The sequence below is a fragment of the Priapulus caudatus genome, unplaced genomic scaffold (assembly GCF_000485595.1).
Source record: "Priapulus caudatus unplaced genomic scaffold, Priapulus_caudatus-5.0.1 Scaffold218, whole genome shotgun sequence".
NCBI lineage: Eukaryota > Metazoa > Priapulida > Priapulimorpha > Priapulimorphida > Priapulidae > Priapulus > Priapulus caudatus.
Window position 1 is genome coordinate 135,976 of NW_014577279.1, and position 26,666 is coordinate 162,641.

General features: G+C 40.6%; 2 protein-coding genes across 2 annotated transcripts in view; one reads left to right on the plus strand and one right to left on the minus strand.

Moving 5' to 3' along the window:
- Positions 1 to 1,104: 1,104 nt before the first annotated feature.
- On the minus strand, positions 1,105 to 20,282 carry LOC106807499 (mitochondrial import inner membrane translocase subunit TIM44-like). The gene is made up of 15 exons (XM_014809837.1): positions 20,216 to 20,282; positions 12,539 to 12,643; positions 12,056 to 12,151; positions 11,002 to 11,079; positions 9,875 to 9,946; positions 9,558 to 9,707; positions 9,261 to 9,330; positions 8,331 to 8,394; positions 8,124 to 8,209; positions 7,569 to 7,661; positions 7,129 to 7,253; positions 6,756 to 6,806; positions 5,630 to 5,719; positions 2,682 to 2,792; positions 1,105 to 2,339 (listed from the first exon to the last, which is right to left on the minus strand). The coding sequence occupies exons 1-15, from the start codon at positions 20,270 to 20,272 to the stop codon at positions 2,220 to 2,222; spliced, it is 1,368 nt and encodes a 455-aa protein (XP_014665323.1). The 5' UTR covers positions 20,273 to 20,282; the 3' UTR covers positions 1,105 to 2,219.
- A 145-nt stretch (positions 20,283 to 20,427) lies between these two features.
- Positions 20,428 to 26,666, plus strand: part of LOC106807484 (ATP-binding cassette sub-family A member 2-like) — a gene marked incomplete at its 3' end in the record, with an annotated part of 32,621 nt that continues 26,382 nt past the window's right edge. The window contains 3 exon segments of the mRNA XM_014809816.1: positions 20,428 to 20,497; positions 23,295 to 23,384; positions 26,172 to 26,329. Coding sequence (XP_014665302.1) covers positions 26,264 to 26,329 — 66 coding nt within the window.

The following is a 26,666-nucleotide window of genomic DNA, read 5'->3' on the forward strand; positions in this document are numbered from 1 at the left end:
AGTTGTGTGACACACTAGATGGTTAATTATAACTGTAGTGTGGGTTTATAGGAGAGGTATGACTGTATGAGCTAGGTGCCTATCTACTGTGGGATATTAAGGGATTGTCTTGAGGGGGAATACTCATGGCAGGAAGGATGCCAGCACCAGAACTGTTAGCACAGCCAGAAATAGTGGGAGAAGTCCGGTATGGGTAGCGGTAGGGGTATGCGTTTCATTTATGACGAACCGAAATGTGATCAAAATTCCTTATTCCCCGTTTTATACTAATAGAAATTTTACTGTTTTGTTTCAGGGTTAGTTTTGATGCGAAAATAAATGTTTCAGATATGAAAGTCTGAAATCTGGGCGAGAGATGGCGCTACGCCTAAATGATCGCCATTTTGCTTTTCGATTATCGCGCAAATAAAAGTAATGACATGTTCCAGTCAAATTACTGTAACGAAGAATCTAAAACACAGTATTACATGTACGTAAGTATGATTAGGTAGGTAGGTAGGTAAATTTAACAAAATCGAATTAATCTAGATGGCCATTTCCATTTTTGCCAAAAAGTTGGCGTGGCTCGAAAGTAGGTCGACTGGCGTGCTCCAAAATAGGACGTTCAAACCTCTCCCATAGGAGTGACAACTATATGCAATTTGAAACATGTGGGTCAAACGGTTCTTGAGTTATCATTGACCGTAGCCAAATGTTGACGGACGGACGGACGTACGACGGACGACACACCATGGCAATAGCTCATCTTGACGATGTCAAGGCGAGCTAAAAATATACATATAAAAAACTATATTTTTGTTGTTTGTGCACAGCGGCATTCGTGCAGTGAACTTGTGTAGAGAAATATTAAAACTTATTAACTATCATTTTATTATTGAAATGTCTGTGCTGATACGCGTAGCTCTAGTGTGAAGGGGCCTTTACTAACCGCTAATCTAAACAGGACATCACACGCATGCACGCACACACGCACCCTCGCGCATATATAATATATATATATATATGTCATAGCGTGAGCACGGTGGTGGTGTTGGCTTGCTCTTGCTGCCACTGGGTTAGGCTGACTATAGTACGAGTTGAAAATGGAACGCTCAACGCCCTCAGTAAAGTACAGCTAGCACAGCGATATATTTAGATTCAATGCAGTTGCATTCAAGCCGGCATACCTATTAACATAGATGTGTGCACCTCACTCATTTTTACACTTTACTGTACATATACCGCCAAAAGGATGTCGGGATATTGAGCTTCTCACTTATCCACAAACAATTGCAACCGGGCAAGTAGGCGAATCTATATCCAGTCCATTTAAACTCACCTCCCCAGTCCCCACCAAGTGAGATACCCCACCCCAGCCATTATTTTTGCTAGGTATGTCAAGCTGGACAAATTTATACATTCTTCACATATGCATGCCAAACGGCACACTTATTTACTAAGCAGTGTTCTAAACACCACAATCACTTGCTGTGAGACAGATCAGCATGACGTACCACGGCAAACAGGGAAAGTATACACTTTATACTTCTCAAGATATTACATTCTATATATCGTGTAATGGCATTTCCCTTTGCATGTGCTCATACTAGAAGTCCTCTTGTGCCACCATATGCGAGCACTTTATAAAAAATCTACTTCAGAAACCTGTACATAGGTCCCAAAAAGCATACTATGCCCGTATAAATACATACTATAAGCACTAAAAATAAATCGTAACTTTTAAGTTTTTCAATGATGATGCTGTGAGCAATGACACATTCAACTATTCAGAGACAATTTTCCCAACACTTTCATTTGACAGAAGACACATAAATCTCCATAGCATGTGTGCAAATCTGTACGCATCCCTATTTACTAATAGCTCTTATGAAGCAATGCTATTGCAGACATCATGTACATAACGCATGGCACAATGCATTGTACGCCAAACGCTGTCATTTTTTCGGCTGTCCATTACCCTTCCTGGTGCTGTCACGACACTACCACTGTATGCAAATGTTGGTAGATTAAAGAGAAGCAATCAGACTTCTTATGATAGTATCACACTAATACCAAATGGGTTATCAGGAAATTGGTCAACCTCTCGGATAAAATTAGCACAATACTTTTTATCACTTCACTCCAACGAACGTCTTCGCATAACATTTTAGCCATGTATTTCCTATGTAAGAGTCACAGTCATTATGATTGGTTTGACTAAGGTCTATCACAAAGTGGTATCACAACCACTGCTCCTGTGAACTTGCTGATAAGTCTAGCAATCTCCATGCTGCCTTGGGATCCAGCTCTGCCTGATCTCTACATAAAACCCACACGTATTGGATCCTAACGACCTTATCCTACAAAAACAAAGGTGAGATTGATCATTTAAAAAAACAAGCACTTTTCATTTTCACTGCTTGTTTTACATTTACTGCAGCTAAGTTTTAATAACAACTGGAAATAAAACATCTACCATGCATCCATTTTAACCAAAACAACAAAATAAGTAAAAATCATTACAGTATAAATATCGTACAACGCGAGCGTAGAAGACATTACAAGGGGAACTGTGGAGTTGAAGCCAGGACCATCTTTACAGGCCACAGACCAACTGCACTATGCTATGAGGGTTTGACATTACTCAACACCACGGAGCTATATGCTAACAGATTATAATGGAGGGGTTGTGTGGTGCTTACTGGGTCTCCTTCAATGACCTTGCTACTTTTGTCTCGTATGCAGAGAATCTGCTGAGAGACAAAGCTGATGATGAGAACCGGTCCCTGCTCCATGATCTTACCCATGGCCAGCTGTAAAGAACACAAACAATCCTCTCACATAACACAACACAAATGAATCATCGCAAGAACGCACTCACTGCAAGAAGTTCAGTCTGTTACTGACGAGGATTTTGATATTTCCTAGCACAGTTTAGAGTAGAGCTTGACAAAAGCATACGACCGGCTGTTGAAAATGCTGCTATGTTGGATTCATCTCAACATTGAACCATTTCAAAGGATCAAGGTAAATTCAACGATATTATTGCGAGATATAGTATTTGAGGCTTTAAAGGTATAGCCTCCCTCAAACTTTCAAGCGGAAAACATAAAATCAGGCAAAAACTAGAAAGGGCAGTTGTCGCCAACTACATGCTAGCCGGTTCGCCGCAAGAGTGTGGTAAGGTATTCATCAAAGTGTTGGTCGAGGGATCAAATTAGGGGTCAAGTAAGTGAACGGAAGAGTATGATCGGGTCGTCTAACCGGTGAATAAGCGTCCGGGCAGTCGACTGGTTTTGGTACGCGGACGAAGGCACATTCATCCTAGGATGGTAGAGTATAGGGGGGCAAGTTTGGCTAGCGCTAGGTCCATTAGGGCCCGGAGTTATAGGAGCGGAAGGGACTATAATCAGAGGTCCAAGGTAAGGTGAAAATAAAGTCTTTGTGAACCTGGTTTTGGTAGCGTAGGTCCAATTAGGGGCCCGAGTTATAGAGCGGAAGTGGCAACTATAATCAAGGTCAAGGTAAAGGTCAGAATACTAGGTCTTGGTCACCTGGTTTTGGTAGCGGGGGGAAGGGCCTGGCTCACCTCTACTGCGCCAAGAATATAGAGGGCAGTTTGGTAGGCGGCTGAGGTACTAGATGGTGGCCCCGAGTATAGAGAGGCGGAAGGGGAAGATGATATCAAGTCCAAGGAAAGAGTTCTAAATAATAGGGTCGCCAGTGCAACCTAGGTTTTCGGTACGCTGCTACCTTCTCCCCCAATGTGTGTATATCCCAAAGTTGGTAGCGCTAGTCCAATTAGGGACGGAGTTAGAGAGCGGAAGGAAAATATGATCTCAGGTCAAAAGGTAAAGGTCAAATAAGGTCGCAGTGACCGGGGGGGGGGCGTTGTCAGAAACAAAATTATCGCCAACAATTAGTCTTACTTACTTCCACTCGTAAACCGTTGAAGCAGAAACATGCGCGTAATGTTTACGAGAAGGAAATCCTCGGGCAAGATAGCGCTTAACGTGTACGGAGAGCGCCAGACCCTTCGTAACTTTAATATTAAGATTGATAAAATAACTACATTTACACTGACGAATTACGAAGGAGGTAAGTTATACTTTGAATAATAATAGCAATCAAAATGTGTTTTTCTGTTGAAAAAGCCAACGTCAAAAGTCAGTTAGATTATCCTACCGCTAATAAAACAAAACAATACATTTACGACAATGGCGATATGGCATTTGTTCTCGGTGTTTTTATTGTTTACGCCGATGCTTTGTGCCAGCAAATCGTGGTCTGCGTTATAGTGTAAAATTTGTTCGTGCAGATAAATTCATGCGACACGGTCATTGTTTCATCAAGAGAGATTTCAGTAATGTGGTGTAGCCATCGATATATAGTGCATAAAATTTTGTTTTTGTGTTGTTTTGTTTTTTTTGATTTCGTGTGATGTACAATAAATTGTGTATGGAATTCTGAATTTTGTGATCGATTGCTCGATGGCGGCAAGTTCAGGGCCAGCCTTGTGATGAAGTATCTGTTAGGGTAAGTTTTTTAATAGCTGGCGATGTGCGGTTTTTGCGGTGGGAGAGGCAACATTGGCATTAGTCGTAGTGTTTTCATAGCATTAACTTTAGCATTAACTTTACGATTGTTCTTGACAACAGGGCCCCTGGTTTTGGTATGCTGCGCAGCGGGGGAAGGGGTCCAGCCAAGATTGCTAATATTACAAGTTTGGTAGCGCCTAGGTTCAATAGGGGCCGAGTTAGAGAGGCAGAAGGGAAATATGAGTCAAGGTCAAGGATAATAGGTCAAATAAAGAGATCGCAGTGAGTAGGTTTTGATACCGCTGCTCACCTCGTCGCGTGCCGCGAGGTGTGTAATGTAAGACCAGTTTGGTACGGAGGTAATTAGGGGCTGAGTTAGAGAGCGGAAGGGAAATATGATCAAGGTCAGAGCGTAAATGGATCAGAGATAAAGGTAGGGGACCTGAGTTGATAGCGACTGCTCACCTTCTCCCCAAGATGTGTAAGTATAGTACCGAGGTGAGCGCGTAGGTCAATTAGGGTCGCGAGTAGTAGAGCGGGGGAGGGAAATTGTCTGCGGCGGCGGCGGCTGGGGAGACATGAAACCATAGTATCCCCGCCGACTTCGTCTCGGGGGATACAATGAATTATTTTAACATTGCACGTTTGTACTTGCCTATATATGTAATAGGGGGAAAAATGCTTGGGAATACGTTCATTCGAAGCTTTTAGACTACAAAGTGAAACGTTGGGGTCGAATGTTTCCCACCGTTTACTTTTGCCTACATTGAGTGGCTTCATTGACTCGATTGAAATGATGGTTGCTCAAATATAAACAATACAATATGGCGCCATTATACGGAACCGCAGGGAAAAGCATTTTTCGAGTTGTTTCTTCGTTGAGCAAATATAGGCTTGATACATACTTTTACAGTTTTATTTTCAAAGCTAACGTTCAGTTAAAGTGTAGTGAGTTATTTAGTTACGTTTTTACAGTGGTTTGTTATAAAAATTTACGTGGAAAGTTCGAGGGAATCTACCTTTAATAGCTATAACAGGTGACACAGACTGTGGTCATCTTGGCAAATTAAGGCCATCAATAATGACAATTCTATACGGCGCACGAAACTTACATCAACATGATCAACATCCAGAACCTTGGAGTCAAACTTGTAGCCAAGCCCGTGCGCTTGCTTCATCGGATGTGTGAGTACGTTGTATGGCTGCAAAATGAACAGATGACAGAGACTGTCATACAGTACCTGAACAACCTACTACAGAGTACTACAGCAAGGCACAAAATAAGCGGTATTGCATCGCAATTTGTGATAGAAAATTAAGCAAACACTACAATTTGCTGGCCCCTGAGCAAAACTGTGAAAGATGTTTATTCATTATTGCCATCCGATTCTGCAAAGATTCACGCTATAGGCCTACTGCTTGGGACGTATGCCGTCGGGCAAGAAAGGTAACTCTAGTGTATAATATCTCCCCTGCAGATGGCAGTCATGCTAGTTTTAAGTTAAACTGGTACCCGCTGTATTTCGCCTTAACAAATGTAGGAGTCTACGCTGCATTAATTCCATGTACAAATGAGTTAGCGCAACCTGAATAGTTTTAAGTTAACGTCTGCAATCCCGCGAATGGCCCAGGACAAATAAAATGGTGAAGTTGTCAACAGTTCATTCGTGGATCTCCCAACTTTCCAAACAATATTTTGATTAAACTCAGCGTGAAGGAGGGTTGCGTAGATATGATACAATGCCGACTGCGTACCAAGCATGCATAAAAATTCAGAACAGTCGTCGGAAACGATTTCTGTACCAACAAGGTCTTCAATACAATTAAACAACACATGAGGGCAGAAGCACAGGAATAGCCAGGGAACAAAATGAGCATCAACAGCATCTATACTAAGGCACTGATAGGCGAGTTAAAATATTTCATCAATCGATGTCATCAACATGGACATTTTCTTCTCACTTTTTACAGTTTTAAGCAAATTTCCCCATTTTCCACAGATTACATAATGTTCACATCTCTGAGCCCCCTGCAGTTGATCTTTCCATAAAAATTAACCAATGACTGCTGGCATGCAATGCCAATCACATACTTGACACATACTCTAGGGCATCTTCCTTGCACATACTTGACAAATAAAGCGATGGCAATTCCGGAAACTGTATTTTCAGCTACAAAATCTTTTTTCCTGTCTAACTATAACTTATACTTTGTAAGAAGAGGAAAATGTTTATTTACCGCTTCGTAGCACCAGTCCTTTATGATCTCTGTGTCACCTCGCACCATAGCCTGGAGTGTAGAATCACATTCTCACTGATTAATAACTTTACTGCCTTATACATATGAATAACTGTAAAACAATCAATTCGAGAAACACATATTCTGCTTGAACCAACCTTTTGTTTCAAGTTTTTTTTGCATGTGGAAAATCTGATATATTATTGCTGTTCTGATATTGTATGAAGAGTTAAGTTAGTCAAAATTCTGAGTTGGTTCTCTGGATGCATACTGCTGCATAGCTACTCAAATCAAAATGAAAACACATATGTATAAGGGTAAGAAAAAAAACAGATTACTAAACAATTCACAAATAAACCTATTAACCAGATACCTCGAGTATGTTGGGAATGATTTCATATTCGCACTCGACTAGAAACTTCTCCTTGTCAAAATTCGGGTCCATCTTACAGATTTCTGTTAGCACTTCTGACATCTCAGTCTTTGAGAATAATCCACCTGCAATTGATGTACAGGAAGCATGATGTCAGGGGAACTAATGTAGAGAATATAGCTCACAACATTATTGCCTAATAACACATTCTTTCTCACTATCCTTATTACCTCCTGATTCACAACTACGAGCATTGTCAAATGTCTGGTAACACTGGTTTCTGAAAACAAACTCCAGGTGTAATAGTTGCTTTAATAGCAATACACATCCTTGCGACCTGCACTCACCACAAGCGATGTGGTTAACTTCGAGCGCTGGTGCAATAAGGCAATAGAAAATTCCCACGACTCAGCATGACATTCCACTACTCGCACACTTACCAAACATGTCTGTTAGTTTATCTGTTAGCAACCGTGAAGCTCTGATCACCACGTTGTCGCTCTCATCATATTTCATCTTCAAATCAAAGAACTCTGAAGTATGCAACAATTGTGGAACCATGTAACAACACAAAGCATCGTGTACATATCTGTCCACGTTTCCCCTTACAGCTCGTTAGATGACGCTATTAACCATGCTTCAGTCAGCCGGTGAAAGCAGTTATGTATCATCATGCTCAAACTACATAAAATGTCATCATCATCATGGAAAACCATATACACTCTCTGTACACCCACAAGGACATTATTGTCACAGCTAGTATATATGCTGATAACACACAGTCAACTTGCTCTGTAACAAGTGGATCATGCCCATTAAAAATAGTAAAATTTGTTGCCAATTGAATTACCTCCCAGTAGTAGAAACATTGATATATCAATATTGCTATAGTGAGATTATATGAGAAGTGAATTCTAAGCTGTAGTTGATTTCCAGACACATTTTACTATATAGAAGCCCAGTTACTAATTTATTCCAGGTCTACATATACGCACTGTTTACATATTGATTATTATCCTTGAAGTTTTGCCAACTCTGGTACCAGCGTGAGTCCTTATGTAACTCCATTCCAGTTGTGCTCCTATATAAGTACAAACAATTAAATAAATATATAAAGAGACATACTTCTCAAATGATATATTATAGATGAATTACTAAGGGCCATTTATTATTTTGCAATGATAAATCTGAAAAATACCTACTCATCTGCCTCGATGACTTTCTCTTTACTTTCAAAGCCTACCTCTTTTCGTTTCTTTAGCTTGGCTAAAAAATGAAGGTTGGTTTATCAGTGTTGTATGCAATACCATGTACCATGTCACCATACACTGCTATAATCACTATGTATATACTCTTAATCCACTATATCACCATGTACTACTACATGTACTACTTACTATACATTCCATATAATAAGCGCCTACCATAACATCAGGAGTCTATCAATATCTATTGATAGACTCCTGATACCATCATGCATTATGAGCAAATAGGGAGCAGGGTTTAGTATCGACAAAACGGATTTGTAGGCATATAGATATACAGTTAAAGTAATTATTTCAAACAGTCTTCCCAACCGTTCTTGTATTTTTCTGACCACTACAATATTTACTGTTATTGCTTGCATAACAATTGTCTAAAATACAGCTAAAATGTCCTAGAACCCCCGTACATCATTTTCACAAAAATGTACAACGATTGAAAATAGTTTGTTTACATCGTGTTGACGCGGTGACATGATGATGCCACTTGATTCTCGTGAGACCCTGTCCCTGTACTTTTACACATTAACTTGAATTAAGCAATAGCGATTTTGTACTAGTCTAGAACCACTACGTCACTCAATAAGATGCACTTTTGGCTGGTGGTTGCACGAGGATTTCAAAGGAATTGTCACTATATGAAAGAATTTGGCAACATTATTTGCTATTTTATATACAAAAACAGCATAAACCCATGTTAATTTTTACACTGAAGAAATCAGTAACATATATGTTTGTTATAGGTGAGACTACACTTCACTATAATTTTCTTGATTGTGCAGTTATTTATGAAACAATTCCGTTAAGATGCCACTTGCAAGAAAGATAATTGGCTTTCTTTAGATAGCTAATTATAAATTGCCATCATACCTGGAGCCTTGTACTGCCTAGCACGTTTAAAGGCCGTATCTTGGATCTCCTCTGACACAGCTTGAACACCCTTATGTTCAAATGATAAATAATTCATGTAAGAACCTACATAGCACATACAACCAATCTCTAAATGCAGTAGATGCTGTATTAACAAAGGATTTCAGTCACACACACACCAGCACGCACGCACGCACGCACGCACGCACGCACGCACGCACGCACATAAACAAATGTCAGTAATAGAGTAGAGTCGGTCTTCTGTCGGTTACTTTTATTTACTATTCATCAACTTACTGATGACACAGTCTTGAACACTCGAGTATTTCCTATTTCTGCAGTTTGTTTCGTGATAGTTTCTGCTGCTCCTTTGGCTGTCTTTGCTAGATCCTCAGTAAATTCAGCACCTTTCTTAGCAATGTCGGATTTCTTTGCTTCCTCTAGAGTCTGTAACAGGGCTAACAACCTCAATGCTATCATCAAATATCCCCCTAACAAAATTATTCACACTTTATGCTTGATTTTCGACCTAATAAAATTCTTCGGAATTAAACAGCTAAAATGACAACAGGCAGATAATTATTAACCACCAATGTCCTTGCAAGTGACTTTACCTCTGATAGCTTTCCTTTCAATACATCTAACGTCTCTTTCACTGCTGAAGAGCTTTCACTCTCAATCGTATCCTGTAATAGTAATAAGAATACAAATTGGCTGAAAAAATCAATATGTTCAATGACTAGTTATGGACTAGCTTAACACCAAACAATAATTTTTGAAAGATTGCCAAACATAGTTGCATACCCAGTACTTATCAAGCATGTTACAAGACTAAGTACTTCAAATGTATTTCTATAAATATAATATTGCATGAAGTAATTAACCCCTAAAAACGTCTGAAGCGCAATATTGCTCTTCTATTTGATCCAATTACCTATTAGATAGGGGTGAGTATTGCGACCAAAAACCGTATTGCAATATATTGCAATACAACAAAACCGTATTGCAATATTTTCCAATACGTATTGGGAAGTGTATACCATGCATGATATAGTAACAATTTGATGGTTTTAATATCATCATATATTGTATTATATGACATGATTTAATTTCTCATGTTTTTCTTGAGAAACAGAAGCACGGCAATGTTTTCCGCTGACAGTGCAGCCCTCTGTGCCGTAAAAATGTCACCCGCTGTACTGAATACCCTCTCGGAAGGCACTGACGTAGCTGGAATACACAATACCCCTGCTGCATAATTGGCTTATACTGGATACTGAAACTGAAACTGAAACTGAAACAGTGGGTGCTCGCTTCAGCTGGTATCGCGCGCGCGCGGGCACTCAGGTGAGCATATGCTATATATAGACTCCCTTGTTGCCGTGCTCTCTGCCTCGCGCACACGTCTGCCCTACGCTGCCCGCGCAGTAGTACCGCGCAGTGCTCCATGCAGTGGTCACTTACCAGTAATACTGTATGCGTCGTGAAGGCATTGTGCTTTCGTAATATATACACCGCCAGTGCATAATTTTCGAGCCCATTAACAATATAGACATAAAGGCAAGTGTCAAGTAATTTATTTCTTGTTATACCACCGTATCGTAAAATATCGATATCCGGAAGTTGTATCGCGATATATCGAGTTTTCAAAATATATTGCAATATACCGATATACCGGTATATCGTTACACCCCTACTATTAGACAAATAGATGAATTCCCCAGAAGATATTATAGCTTACATATTTTTGCCGAGCTTTTTTTAGTGCTTCCGACTGTTCCAGTTTATCAGCTTCTTTGCGGAACTTCTTTAAACTGTCCTGTTCGTAACAAACAATCAAACATTTTATATGATCAAGATCATAGAAACCCTAGAGCGAACAATAACAAAAACTGAAAACTGACTCAGTTTTACTGGAATTAAGTAAGCCATGTGGATGTAGTATGAAAAATATAATGTCGATATGAATTAGCTTTACTCTTATTATCACACTTCACTGTGCAATAAGCAAAGAAAAACACATGCCTGAAACACACCCAGTACTCACTGAAAATAGACATTGGAAAGATTATGCATACTCACTAATTTAGTTCAAACCATTCATCAAAAAGCAACCAATAAGTAATGGAAACACATGAACTTCCCCTTAAGGTCCGAATGACGCAAGACTGACGTAGCACTAGGTAAATTCCAGGCTGTGAAATCCAAATGTTAGTGCTTCTTTATGCACTTCTAACTCGGTTAAGGGATGTGATGGGAACAATTGCATTCTCAACTCAAGCAAACATATAACCGAGTTATAATGTATTAAACGACGTGCGTAAGTTTACTTAATTCAGCAGAAACTACGAGACAGTGTTCAGTTTTTCGGCGTTATATTTTTCATATTTTCATATTATTTATATATTTCACATTTTTCGAATAAAAGTGCTCAGTATGAGGAGTTTCCGAATTAAGGTGTTAAGGAATTAAGGATCATAAGTTATGTTTCTTATCTTTTTTTTGGGGGGGGGGGTTAGTTATTATACCTGTAATGAAGCTCCTCAGAGAAAATCTACCCATATGATCTCCAAATAAATGAATATGATCATAAATATGAATGAAAGTACCCATTAAATGTGACGTGAGTTACCCTGGAATTGCCTACATATATTATATAGTAACAAAATTATCTAAAATGGATAGCCTATACATTTAGTGTCATTTTGTGTACACTATATTTTAACCTGAGACTTCGTTGCTTTTGATAACTTTTATTGCAGCTATGGTTTTAACATCTTTGCATTAAAATTTACCTGCATTTCTTTATTTTTGTCCAAGTCTTGTTTGATATTCTGGAATATCTGACCAAAGAAGCCAGGTTTTTGTGGTTGCTGCGAGACATGCCTTCTCTGATGAAACCAAGCAAAAGAGATAGAAAAATATATTGTGACTAAACATGTGATTTCTAGATTAGATACTCATGCTCCCACATCTGCATCTAGCAGTGCTCTATAACAACAACAAACTCAAGGTTAGATTATAAATGTAGATAATATGGAAATACAAAATAACCATGACTTTCAAGTTAAAAGGAAATAATACTGGTATAGCAAATTACACTGCAAAATTCACGTAATTTTTAATTCTATGCACTTAATCCTTACTAAATATACAGCTGAATCCACTATATATACTCGAATATCTCTTCATCATGATTCACACAATCAAATAGACATCATCAATGATATGCAATGATGAAGATGCCCTACTCACGTGGGTATTGTAAACATGCAAACCTGCGTGTAAAAAATGTGTCCACTGAATTGATTTCGGCTAGCTAGTACCCTGATCCAGGTCTGGCATGTAAAAGCTTTTGATCCTATGCCACTTGTACAACTCAGCTGAAATTAGATATAAAGCAATACAAACACGTGACAATAACAAATTCTTTGCTTGCAATGCAGAATGACTTCTCTTTATTTTATGTGGCTGATATTTAAAACGAAAAAAAAATCATTAATCACACTAGTTTTTGAGATAATTTTGATAGGTACGGTACCCTATTTAGTTGGCAAAGGCAATGTTGTTTATGCAGCTATCGCATGATTGTTACGCCGCGTGTTGGATGCGGAGCACCACCAGTGTCATTGGCAATTCACATTACCAGAAAGGACCAATGACAAGAAGAAACAGGACATACAGTCGACCTCAACTAGAAGTCGAATCCAACGGGACTGGAGGAAAAGCTTCGACTTACACGGATTTCAACTTCCCTGGAAGTCGAATTTTTTTCGACTTAAAGTAACTGCATGTTTCTATTGTACCTTTGAGGTCGCGTGTACATGTATTGTGTTGATATTGATGTTTACAATTACACTTCACACTAGTGTTGCCTTTATCACAAATGCAGGGCCCTCGCTACCCACTCGCCAATTCGCCAATGGCGAACAAATTAGTAATCTGGCGATTGAAAGTCTTATTAGGCGAAAAAAGTGACGAACGTAATTTTTCGTAATAAACATGACCCAGCAAACATCGATCCTATTTGATCGTCGAAACAGCAACGTTTCTTTTTGCATGCCAGCACACTCGTGTGTCATTCCCGATTGCAGCTTTTTCCTTGATCCCGGGAAAGTTTTGCTGTCCTCCATAATAACCAGCGCGGTGCCCACCCCTACATATACAGCAATAACCACACCCACGCGACTGTAACAATCAGTGCATTCGCCCCCCCCCCCCCGTACTTCAATCAATGCCGCCCAGCCAGCAAGCACGAGCGACGATGTGCACAGCCACGGAAGTGGGTAACAGGGGTGTCGCGGGCTGCTTTTTGGGTTTTTTTTTCTTTGGCGTGAATGCGTGAGAATGTGTAGGGCACGCGGGAGCGCGGGAGAATGGGTCCAGATGCGTGAGTCTCCCGCGAAATGCGCAGCGTGAGACTTAGTAGGTCTGCTAACAGAGTAAGATTTAAACTAAAGGGTGAAATTTTATTTTCGGGGTGCATCAAATGCAGTCTAAGACATTCAAATGTTTTAAATTTTGCTGGGGGAGACCCCCAGAACCCCCGGCCCTCTACCTCTCTCCCCCCGCGTCTGCCTGCAGAATCCACATTCGTGCCTACTGCACACCTTTGAATCCATCATGTGCGTTTTTCCCCAAACTGGGCATTACCACCGTTGTCTAATTTTCCCTCAGAAGAAACCCTGGGGTTTAAAAAAGGCCTGTCTCCACACACGGCACGGCAACGGCGCTGGCAAAAATCAAATGATTTTTACTACGCCTGTGTGCGCGCGCGTGCGTTCGTGTGCATGCGTGTAGGTGTGTGTTTGTGTGTGTACTGTGTGTGAGGTACTGTAAAAAGTAGTAAAACTGATAAGTACTAACTGGGGAATATAGTCAGCTTTGATGAGCAGCTAATTTTTCTGGTTCAATAGCATCCCGAAGTTACAAAAGTAGTAGAGTATATGCATGTGCTGTGAAAACTCTTCTGTAAACTATTAGTATTACTATAAATAACTATACTGTGTGTATAGTACTGTCTATACTGTACTGCGCGCGTGCGTGCGTACGTGCGTGCGTACGTGTGTGCGCATGCGTGCGTATTGTGCGTCAGGTACTGTAAAAAGTAGCTGTTTGTGACCCTACCATCCACAACAGTTGATGTGGAGAGGGGTTTTAGCAGACATAATTTGGTTAAAACAGTTCTGAGAAATCAGCTGAAAACAGAAAGTGTTTTTGACATTCTAACCATCAAAAGCGAAGACCCAGAAGAAGAGATGTTTGACTGTGAAAAGTGCTATGTCCAGAGGTGTGCCAAAAAAGATAGGAGAATTTTCCTGCCAGCAGTGAAGAACAAAATTCAGACAATTTGAATGTCTCTGTCAGTCAGAGTCATGGTGGTGAATCATAGTGTTAGTGTCTCAGTCATAGACAGGTGGTGAATAATAGTTTGTTTGCATTAAATAAGTGTAGTTTTGTGAAAAAATAAAGAAAAGAAAAATTATTTATCGCCTTTTTGTGTTCATAAAATGTTAGGCTACAGATGTGGCTAACAGGAATCCAAATTGGCTAATGAAAATTGATTCTGGCTAATTGTTTGGCTACAGACAAATAAATCCTAGCTAGGGCCCTGCAAATGTGTGTTCATGTGTTTGCTTTGATGATGCAAGTCATAAGAGTTAACACTTACGTGGAATAATAGAATAATCATTATCTTGCCCATGACATAAATACGTCATTCTCCCTCATTCTCCGTCGTCATCACTCATGATCATTGATTATTGTCACTTCCACCACCACCACCATCATCATCTTCAATATCACAATTACCGTTACGATTACCATCAGGCAACATTATCATATCTGTCATATCTATCATATATGCGTGAAAAATTATGAGACTTTGGTAGTAAAAACACTTCGTGTAAATTTACCATAAGTTTATTATTGAAATGTTCCAAGTGCCTGTAAGAAATACAATCTACTGCATCAGTTTAGTTGGTCTTTTATTTATAGCGATAGCAGTCTGATGACATCATGGGGGCGAATTTGAGCAAAACAGCACCAGTTGAACTTTGGAGCATTTTTACATTATGACAATTCAATTGATAAATTTCTTATGAGTGTTATACATTATTATAAGCACCAAATATCAAATAATAATGTTACAATGTTTTCCCGTTTGTGTTGACGATTGTGAGTTTTGACTATTGTTTATCTACAAAATGCCATGTAACCAGAATGCCACAAAAATTGACACATTTTTGTTATTGATGGGGTGTCTTTGAATGGCCTGTACCATTGAATTCCTGAAAGATGGTTGGTCTTGGGCACACATGAAAAGTGAGTGTTAATGTCCGCTGCATGCGTTTGAAGTAACTCTTGTAGTTAATTACATCAGAAATTATGTTTTTGTAAAATAATCACTTAGTTCAGGTCATTACTGCACAGAGACAAAGTTACTTCACTCGAATTTAGAAATGATTAGTCACTTATGATATTTTCATGTACTTTGTGTTGTCAACCGTTGAGTTGTTCAATGGGACGGAAAGGAAAGAGATGCGCAGCCATTCTGGCACGGTGCCACTGCCTCGTGTACCCGCCCATGTATTGACTATTGTAAAGTTACGTGGGCCATTGCTGTTAGCCACGCTCAGCTGGACCCTGCGGCTGCAGTACTGTATGTAGTGGAATGCCGTTATTGATCATATTGCTTCGGATGGGACTAGACATTGGTTTGTCACCAAAATAATATTTAATAGTACAAATATGATTTGAATGATGTGAAATATTATTTATCTTAGCTACAGTTATAGATAACTGGCTATCCCTGTGGCGGCCTGTGGCCTGTGACATGCGTCTAAGCAGAGGAATTGCTCTGACCTGTGATTGGAAGATAAAAATAGAATTCGTGACTTTTCGTTTCACCGGTCATAGCCGCGCGTATATTATTAGCCTATGAGCAATACCGCGCGTGCATATTTACTAATTAATTAGACTAATCGTCAGGGCTCGAATTAACCGACGGCACCGACGGCAATTGCCGGCGGTGCCCCTATCAATCGCCGTACTGCCCTTGAAAATCCAACCCGACCGACGGCAGTGACCTGCCTTGCCCTTTTCTGTAATTGCCGTCGGTGCCTCTGCCTCTGGCTAGACTGGTTCGCGGCCGCACTGTTTGTCGCAGAGCGTGTACATTCTCTAGCAGAGCGTGTACATTCTCTAGCAGAGCGTGAGGCCGGATACCAGTCTACCCGGCGGCAAAAACAATAACGTGGTATTGCTGCCAACCGCTGCCAGTAGACGATCGATAAATAGTGCACCTGTGTATGCCCGTGGTAGAACACGAATGCTGCACGGATGCTGCACGCCCGGACTCGGCCCGCGTGCGATTTAAAGCGCGGGAAACGACGCTCGCGCAAGAATGGCCAGTGATCTGTACGGTGTGTAGCTTGCTAAGTGCAGTAAATTTAGAGAAATTTTAGTACAATTCATACGATGACAAAGTTTTCCATAACAATGGCCTTGGTGCCCTTCTCAAATTGTGAGAGTTGCCTTGATGCCTTTTAAAATTGCCTCGGTGCCCATCCATTTTAGAGAAAATTCAAGGCAATTTCTCACATGCCCCCAAAAAATTGCCTTGCCCCTCTCGTCGCTTAATTCGAGGCCTGCTAATCGTGCTTCAATAGACTCAAAATTCACAGAGATTAAGGCTAAGACATGTGTCTATAATACTTAATAGCTAGAATTTATAGAAATCTAACTCAAATCGTTCGCTCCATATAATAGTTAGTACACGTTCCTACTGGTCATAGCATAATAGTTTATGCGGCGGGAGTGGGCGGGGTCTATTTTTATCCTCCAATCACAGGTCGGAGCAATTCCTCTGTTTAGACACACCCATGTGGTTCAAGGATAGAGATGATGTCCAGATTGAGACGTATGTCCTTTTCGTAAATGTGGGGGAGTCCCTTTAAAATCGACAGGGGTGTTGTCAAAGGTGTTGTTTGTTCATTTCGACCGACAAACATTATGCGAGTTCATAGGAAGTGTGGAAAAAACTGTGTTTTTTAAAAGCGACACTACTCGCCCGTTTCCGACTGTTTCTCACCATTGCTACGCGCGAGAATTTCCCGTCATGCTCCTCTGCTATGGCCCTCAAATGTATCTGCGTATTTGCGCGCTCCATTTACGGACTGATACTATATTGCTCTCCGCAGTAAATTACCTGGAAATCCGTTGATATTCGTTGTTTTTTTGGAAACACATAAATCAACTCCCACAAAGTCCTCCATTGCTGTTGACTGTTCCCTACGGCCCTCTCGCGGCTATGTGATGTATATGCAATCACCACCCCCCTCTGCCAGCTAGACCAAATAATTCTGTCCCAGATAACCTTTTTCATATTTTGGTGAGGGTTATTGGGGACAGAACGGGGTGCATTGAAATTTTTTGAGATCACATGCAAAATGCATGCGCTGCTAATCCGGCCCGTATGCCGGTATCGGCGGGTAAAAAGGCCTACCGTTCCCTTCTACATGGCTTTACCTTGCTACTGATGTGCGTGAATATTCACTTCAATCGTTATTCACTTCTTAAAAGATTGTTTTTCAGAAACCCCGCTTCATTCCACTTTAGTAAATCGCATTTGCCATTTACAAACAATCAGACCAATCAGAGCCAGCCTTACAATAGCCTGGGTTTCTCCTGTATCTGTGCTATGATCTGTGGTGCTATTTTCTCTAGGCTACCTCTGATTGGCCGATTGTTTGTAAATGGCGAATGCGATTTACTAAATTGGAATGAAGCGGGGTTTCTGAAAAACAATCTTTTAAGAAGATAGCAAGGTAAAGCCATGTAGAAGGGAACGGCAGGTTTTTTTACCCGCCGATACCGGCGTACGGGCCGCATTAGCAGCGCATGCATTTTGCATGCGATCTCACAAAATTTCAATGCACCCGGTTCTGTCCCAGTATAACGCATCCAAAATATAAAACGTTATCTGGGACAGAATTATTCGGTCTACTGCCTGCCCCTGCCCTGTGCTGTGGCCTGGCCCTGTGACTGTGTAGCTCTAGTACTATACACTGTTTTTTGTTTATAAGAATCGTACTTTTTTTTTGAGCCTCGTGATTCTTAGAAAATCGACATTTTGAGCCTTAAATAATTCTTAAATAATTGTTGAAAAAAATCGACTTATATTTTTATTAAAACTGTTAAAAGTGTTGCAATCTGGAATGGTTTAACACGTTCAACGCGAAACACGAGTATACTCGTTCGAACCTGCAAAACGCACGGCCGCGAAACACGAGTATACTCGTGGCAAAAAAAAAAAAAAAAAAAAAAAAAATCTGGTAACGTTTACTATGTTTCTCTCATATCAGCGTCATTGTCACTAAGAACCCCAGTAGTAGTAGATGGAGCATAATTTTAAAACAATACTTTACTGTTGTGGAACGTTATGTTGGGATGTTTTTGGGACTGAGGTTAATGTTTTTTAGTTTACCCCTCGGCCAAAGGCGTATTGACCGCGCGGTGTTATTGTGAAGTTGTTTTTATGTCTGAAAGTTTGTGTTTGATTTGATAGAATCATAGGGGGCAGGGTGATAGATTCCGGTGTTGTTTCGATTGTGCCTGAGAGTAAGTTTAAATTATGCTATATTGACTAGCCAATAATTATAAATAATTTTATAGGCTAGTTAAACACCTGGCCAAAAAACATTTTTGTGTTAATAGAGTGAGCATAAGCGTAAAAACGCGAAAATCTCAGCACAGGGCGGTAGATGCATTGTTAACCCAGGCAGCGTTGAACGTGTTAATGGGCAATCAAGCTCAAATTGCTTGAGATTTTATCCGTACTCGTGGAGTCACTGCCGCTCGACCGCATCATGCCATCGTGTACCTCGTTGAATCGAGTGACAATGTGTGTCTGATGATCGAGCCTCAGCATTATTCTTAAAAAATTCTTAAAATTTGGGAAATCGAGCCTCGATGATTCTTATAAAAAGAATTCTTATAAACAAAAAACAGTGTAGCCCGCGTACAGTTGCCGCTGCCAGCGGCAACTGTACGCGGGCTATGGTACTAGTACTAGTAGTAGAGGCTACAGCTAGTGACTGTGTAGCAGGCCTGTGTGGCGGAGCGAAGGGCTAGCCTAGTCTATACTAATTACTATACACCCATTGACAGTTCTGCGCCTATGTTCTGCGCCATTAGTTACGCATCTCCGCGAGAGCCCGGATGTGCGAGTAAACTCCGCAATATTGTTTATCTGGATGCGTTATCTGCCTTGCATACGCAGGTCGCTCAACTTTGTGTCGAAGAACAGTGCACGTAGCAGGTAATAGAGCACCGATAATGGATGACCTGAGTGACATGACACTTGATACATTTAAATTATGGTCAATGCATGCTCTAAAAGTCTTTCTTAAGCCAATACGATCCGTTTGAGCAGCCCTTCACACTACACGTTAACGCCATTGTTCGCGCATTTTACTCGCGCTTTCTGGGACGGAAACTCCTCCCGACCTTTGACCTTAGGCTAAGCGCATGCGCAGTGTTAAACTGTCAACGGGTGTATTACTACTACTACTACTAGTACTAGTAGTAGTACTAATACTAGTTCTAGAGCTAATAATTGGCTTGCTATTAGTGAAGTTAGTAATAAACTAATATGATAAATATGTGGGAAAGCAAGCTGTTGATGATGACATGATGTAATAATAATATTAATAATACCATCTTTCAAGAATCTTTGGCAATAGCAATTTACCATCTGAGCATCTCAATTCACATGTCATGATCTCTAAAATAGGTGCCTACCACTCGAACACATTACATTTACAATATAGTACTAGTAGGGGCCTATTATACGTATGTAACCTATGTAAAGTTCTTGTGCCACATAGACTAGAAGCTAGATCAGACGTGCTATATTTACAATAATAATCGGCATGTCAGTTAAATGTATTTACCTGTAGTTTTGGATATAATGACCCGACCTTGCTAGAAACATGTGTGATTGCTGCCATGTTAAAACAACTGCACTGTCTGTCGTAACCTAGACTGGTACTCGCTCCCATCTCGATTACTCGATCGATGGTTACCCATCAAGTAACTAAGCCGAGAGGTGGGACCGGGTACCAGTCTAGTCGTAACCTAGGGTTTGTGGCTCGCTCTATCGTCAACCAGAGGTGTGGACGTCATTCGTCTCTTGGCGAAAACAATATTTACGTTCCTCTGCCACTGAATTTCCCGTGAGTTTCGTGTGTTTACCGTGTTATGTCGCATAATGTACTAATTTATTGTATTCACTGTTGTTGACAAATGAAACTTTATTTAGTTATCGCGTGTTATATGCAAGTACAACTGCTGCCAAGAGCACAGCTGCACATAGTCATAGAGACAATGTCAATAATGTAACCCAAACCCAGGAGCATAGCCTAGGGTTACAAAGCGTCGCTATAGTTTTCTGTGGAGGAAATTCAGGGAACCCCTGAGTGAATCACTCAGGGCGGTTTGCTGGTGCGTTTTCAGAGACTAGAACTTTCAAACTGGGTTTATTCTCAACACAAACCTTTCTCCGCTATCTTGAAACTTACTATGTATCATAATACTCTGTATTAAACTAATAGTAATACTAATACTAATACTAATAGTAATATAACCAGTTACAAAAATTCGAAGTGACGAGCCGCGGATGTTTTGAGTGCCATTTCTGTTGACCTGTGACGTACGCATTCCCAATGCGCATGGCGATCCGCAAACGCAGCGCCCTCCGATTGGTCGGTGAATCCGCTCTTCAAACCGAAGTACGTCACAGGTCAACAGAAATGGCGCTCAGTATATTCGCCGCTCGTCACTTCGAATTTTTGTAACAGGTTATATTAGTTTAATACAGAGTATTATGATACATAGTAAGTTTCAAGATAGCGGAGAAAGGTTCGTGTTTAGAATAAACCCAATTTGGAAGTTCTAGTCGCTGAAAACGCACCAGCAAACCGCCCTGAGTGATTCATTCGGGCGTTCCTCCGCACAAAACCATACGGACGCTTTGTAACCCTATCCTACTGGGTTTGGGTTACATTATTGTATCTAAGCTGCACAGGCACTTGGAGCGTTTCAATAAAATATAAAATTATAATGCTAAATAAATACGAAATTTATTTAGGCCTATACTACCAAAGTCTTAATGTTTCTCTACTCTCTTTCACCTATTATTGCCGACAATTTTCTGTACATGCTGTCCAACTGCTCATCTGCAACACACTGTCACATGCTGGCCGCCACACGCTAGCTGCTGCACACTGACACATAAATATATAGGCTAGCAGGTAGGAAAGCATGCTGCCAAAATTTGCTCGACGCTCGCTTGATTTCACACGAATATAACACAAATATTCACCCATTCTACTCCATCTTTGTTTCTATTTGAAGAACAGTGTTCACTTGTTATAAAAACATACCTACTGTCTGTGTTCGTAACCGAGCTGTGTCACGCAAAATCACACAAAGCCTGACGAAATTCTTGCGTTCGCTCTTGTTGCGCAGTTTATGTATATGGCTGTCAGAATCAGGAAACACCCACCGGCGCTCTTCGTGACCTCATTTTTGTGCCGTAACGCTGCAACGTTTTTGCAACGATCCACTGGCGGCTTTGACGGGGCTCACACGGGAGTTGGAAAGCAGCGTGGTAGTTTCGCAAAATGCAGTGCGTAGCCTATAGCCCTGTACTTGCAGCCATTTACATAAACTGCGCAACGGGAGCGAACGCGAGAATTTCATCAGGCTTTGTGTGATTTTGCGTGACACAGCTCGGTTACGAACACAGACAGTAGGTATGTTTTTATAACAAGTGAACACTGTTCTTCAAATAGAAACAAAGATGAAGTACAATGGTTGAATATTTGTGTTGTATTCCTATGAAATCAAGCGAGCGTCGAGCGAATTTTGGCAGCACGCTTTCCTACCTGCTATATATTTATGTGTCAGTGTGCAGCAGCTCTGTGTACTTGTGTGTTGCAGATGAGCATTTGACCTGCATTTACAGGTGATTATAGGCGAAATAGAGTAGAGAAACATTAAAGGGACAGTAGCCTCTAGGATGTTACTGCATACAACTGTACTTACTGTATAACAAATTGTCTATACCCACACGTTTTGTTACCAGATACCTAATTTAATTGTTATAATTAATTACACATCAACGCTACAAAATTTGAACGGCGCCATGACACCCGCGACTGTGCTGCCACCCTGAAAAAGTTGCGTATTTGACAATTTATTTTGCACGTTACAGACCGAGGGCTAATCACAAAAGTGCAATTATATTTATACCTAAATGCTATTTAACCGAACAATATTCATTTTACAGTATTTTAGGGCAAATTTATAACTGAAACTATATGTCATTTATAAGATATTACAATCCTTTTGCTTTTAAATGAATAAATAAGAAACACCCTAGGTCTGTAGCCCTTGGCTGGAAAGTGGTTTGTGCAACTTATCAGATTGTGCGCTTTGAGTGGCGCCACCGTTGTTGTAATTAAACTGTAGTCGTTAGTTTTAAAACATTAAACAAAATTTTTTTAATGGTGATTGAACCATGAAACTTTTTATGTAGCGTAATTATAACCTAAATTAGCTGAAAATATCCCTAGAACCTAGAGTAAACTCTGCCTGGGTTTATTCTAAACACGAACCTTTCTCCGTTAGCCGAACTCTATACGCATTGGGAATGCGTACGTCACAGGTCAACAGAAATGGCGCTCGAAATATCGCTGCTCGTCACTTCGAAATTTTGTTACAGGTTATATTAGTTTAATTTACATAGTATTGTGATACATGATAGTAAGTCCCAGGATAGCGGAGAAAGGTTCGTGTTTAGAATAAGCCCAGTTTGGAAGTTCTAGTCTGGAAAAACGCACCATAAAACCGCCCTGAGTGAATCACTCATGAGCTCTTCCAAAGAAAAGAATAGGCTCGCGTTGTAACCCTACTCTTGATGGGTTACATTATTGTATCTAACCGTATATATGTATTTTCTGTGCTCAGGAGAAACCAAGGCAAGTGGCAAGATTCGGAGAAGAACAACTCGGCTTGCAAGCACTGCAGCCTTCTCAGATCAAACATGTGCAGTGTCGAGTAAGTTCTGATTTCGCATGATACCGTGTAAGGCGGTTGCAGTAAAAGTTGATTTTTGCGTTTCGATATTTTTCATTTCCTTGTTGCGAATAATACGTAGTAATAGTATTAACTATTATTACTATTTATTAGGGCTAGGAGTAGTAAGCAGCAACCACAGGCACTTGGAACGTCTCAATAAAAAAAAGGTAAATAAACACGAAATGTATTTACTACCAAAGTCTTAATGTTTCTCTACTCTATTTCGCCTATTATTGCCGATAATTACCCGTAAATCCAGGTCAAATGCTTATCTGCAACCGTACCGGCAATAATAGGCGAAATAGAGTAGAGAAACATTGAGACTTTGGTAGTAAATACATTTCATGTTTATTTACCTTTTTTTTATTGAGACGTTCCAAATGCCTGTGGCAGCAACCTTCACTGGAATGCCCACATCATGATCATATATATTTGTAAAAAGTCCACTTGCTCATTTGGCATACTATACCACGATATTTCTTTTGCTGACACCAGTCCCTTGCATTTCAAACTATGGTCCTCCCTATTCTGGAATACCTAGAGAGCAGTGCTCATGAGTGTGAATGGTTCACACAAAGCTGAATAAAATGATTTTACGGTGAATGAAACTAGAGGGGTGAGTGAAGGGTGAGTGAAACTAGAAGGGTGAGTGAAGGGTGAATGAAAGGAGGGGTGAGTGAAGGGTGATAGGGGTGAGTGAAGGGTGAATGAAAGGAGGGGTGAGTGAAGGGTGAATGAAACTAGAGGGGTGAGTGAAGGGTGAATGAAACTGGAAGGGTGAATGACCTGATTTACTCAAACATTTATGTTTTTTCTATACTTGGAAAAGGCATTGCCATTAAAGTGGTTATAGTAAGCTCTTATTGGATGGCAGTGGAGCTGGAAATTTGATGTTTTTTTCTCTTTACCTATGGTTTTCTCATTTCAAAGTAGCAGGGTATTTTTAGGGTGTGCAAAAAGTTGAGTAAATAAACACTTAAGAAATGAGTAAATTTATGTTCTTTGCTCATGTGACATATACTGACATATCAATTAATTATACGAAAATTACAGAAACATAAGGAAATTTAGTCGCGGGTGAGTGAAATTTTGTGATAAAGACTCAAGGGTGAAGGACACTGAAATAGTTTAAGAAGCACTGACCTAGAAGACCATTTATCATACTCCTCGATGTCTCAAATGACAAAACTGGGTTATCTGGGGCTGAACACAAGAACTGTCTCTACACTCACATGAGATGCAATTTTTTATCGCTTGTGTGTGTCATATACTATCAGTACATAATTATGAAAAATAATATAGTTTTCAGCCCTTATGTTTTGGGAAATGCGGGCGAGTGAAAAATCGCACACCTTGGCTCGCCGAGTTGTGTGATTTGCATCGGAGTGCTCACAGGGCATGAGGCAAACTAGGGGGGTTCGGGGGCATGCCCCCCGGACAAAACTTGAAAACTAGACTTCATGAAATGCTATTTCCAGCATTTTGAGATAAAAATTAGCTCTGCATTTGTACTCTTAATTTTGACATTTTTTAGGTGATTTTTTTTCCATCTAACAAAATATCAGTTCTTGAACATGTGGATAACTTGAATCACACATTTAGCATGTTTAGTCAAATAGGAACAACACTCAATTTTTCAAAGCAGACTATTAAAACTTTATCTAAAAATACAACCAATCACATTCGTCGTTCTAGAGCGCTTTGCGACTGTTGTTATAAACATGTGAACCGACTTCCGGCAATGTCCGTGATGTTTACAACCGTTAGCGTTTATCTTCGAGTTTATAAGTTGAATTAATGAAAAATAAAACACGGAAAAAAAAGGTGTGTGTTTTGATAATGCTTAGATGCGCGTTTTTTCGCACTTCTCCTGATCAATCGAGGCACGCGATGGTGCGCGAGCGCGATCGCGCACCTTAAAACACAAGGTCTGAGTTTTTAATATTTCCGTTCCAGTGCATCGTACTTCAAAATACGTTGAAGCCGGGCCGTGAAGGCATGCATGCAACGTGTGTGTGTTGTGTGTGTTTGTGTGTGCGTGCGTGCGTACGTGCGTGCGTGCGTGTGTTGTCTGTGTGTGTGTGTGTGTGCGTGTGCGTGTGCGTGTGCGTGCGCGTGCGTGCGCGTGCGCGTGCGCGTGCGTGCGTTTATCTCTCTCCGGGTCATGTTTTTCTCTCCTCTACATAATACAACAATTATTGGTTTAAGTGCTACAGCATAGATTTTAAAGCAAATCACTGTTCCCCCCGCAGTTCCGGAGACCCCCTCTTTTAAACGTGTCCAGTTTCATAGCATTGAATTTCAACGAAATCCTAGCTAGTTCCGGAGACCCCCTCTTTTAAACGTGTCCAGTTTCATAGCATTGAATTTCAACGAAATCCTAGTTCCGGAGACCCCCATTTTCGAACATAGCCGGTTCCAGAGCATACCACATTCAACAAACATTAGTTCCAGAGACCCCCATTTTCAGGTCTGAGTTATTTCCAGAGCCCCCTATTTTTGACTTTGCAGTGGCACATACCTACCATAATGTGGGGTCAGTGTTCCCCCCCCCCCGGGGTTTCATCTCTTTGGTAGGCCCCCCTATATGTTGCTCCTTGGTTCCCTGCACAATTTTGTTGTCAAAATAATGCCACGGCAGTGCCGTGCTGCCGTGGCGGCCACTACGTGACTACGGCCTTGGTTACCATATTCTACAACATCCCGGACTGTATGACCATGATGTGGACTTTGAACAAGATTGGTCACACTGCTCTTATGCCATAGGTTTGAAAGGCTGATGGTTTCTCAGAGCTGAGAGTTGCAGACCAGGACGTGCTTTCACTGTCATCTGTCACTGTGTATCGCTGTCATATACGATGGGGTTTCTCCTACAGCTTAGGCTGCTCCTGTGGAAAAATCTGACATTGAAAAGACGGAGTCCGGTGAGTGGTCATTAAAAATGCGTGTTTATTCTACTAAAGGCCCCCGCACACTGTGCACATTCGGCGCGTGCGTTCGGCGCTACACCGAATGTGCACCGTGTGCGGGGGCCTTAATGTGTCATCTGATGTATCAGACCTATTATGGCAGATATGTGATACATGGCAGATGTGCTCAAACATTAGATATTTTATATGTTTATATGGGGATATTAGATAATCTATCTAGCTAGCTTAGTCTATCTATCTCTCTTTCTCTCTCTCTCTCTCTCTCTCTCTCTCTCTCTCTCTCTCTCTCTGTCTGTCTCTCTGTCTCTTTGTCTCTCTCTTTCTCTTTCTC

Coding starts and splice junctions, on each gene's coding strand:
- LOC106807499 (XM_014809837.1), bottom strand. CDS start 20,272: ATGGCAGCAATCACACATGTTTCTAGCAAGGTCGGGTCATTATATCCA. Junction 8,210..8,330: donor AAAGTCATCGAGGCAGATGA/GTAGGTATTTTT, acceptor GTACTTATATAG/GAGCACAACTGGAATGGAGT. Junction 7,662..8,123: donor TAATAATCAATATGTAAACA/GTGCGTATATGT, acceptor TGCATACTTCAG/AGTTCTTTGATTTGAAGATG.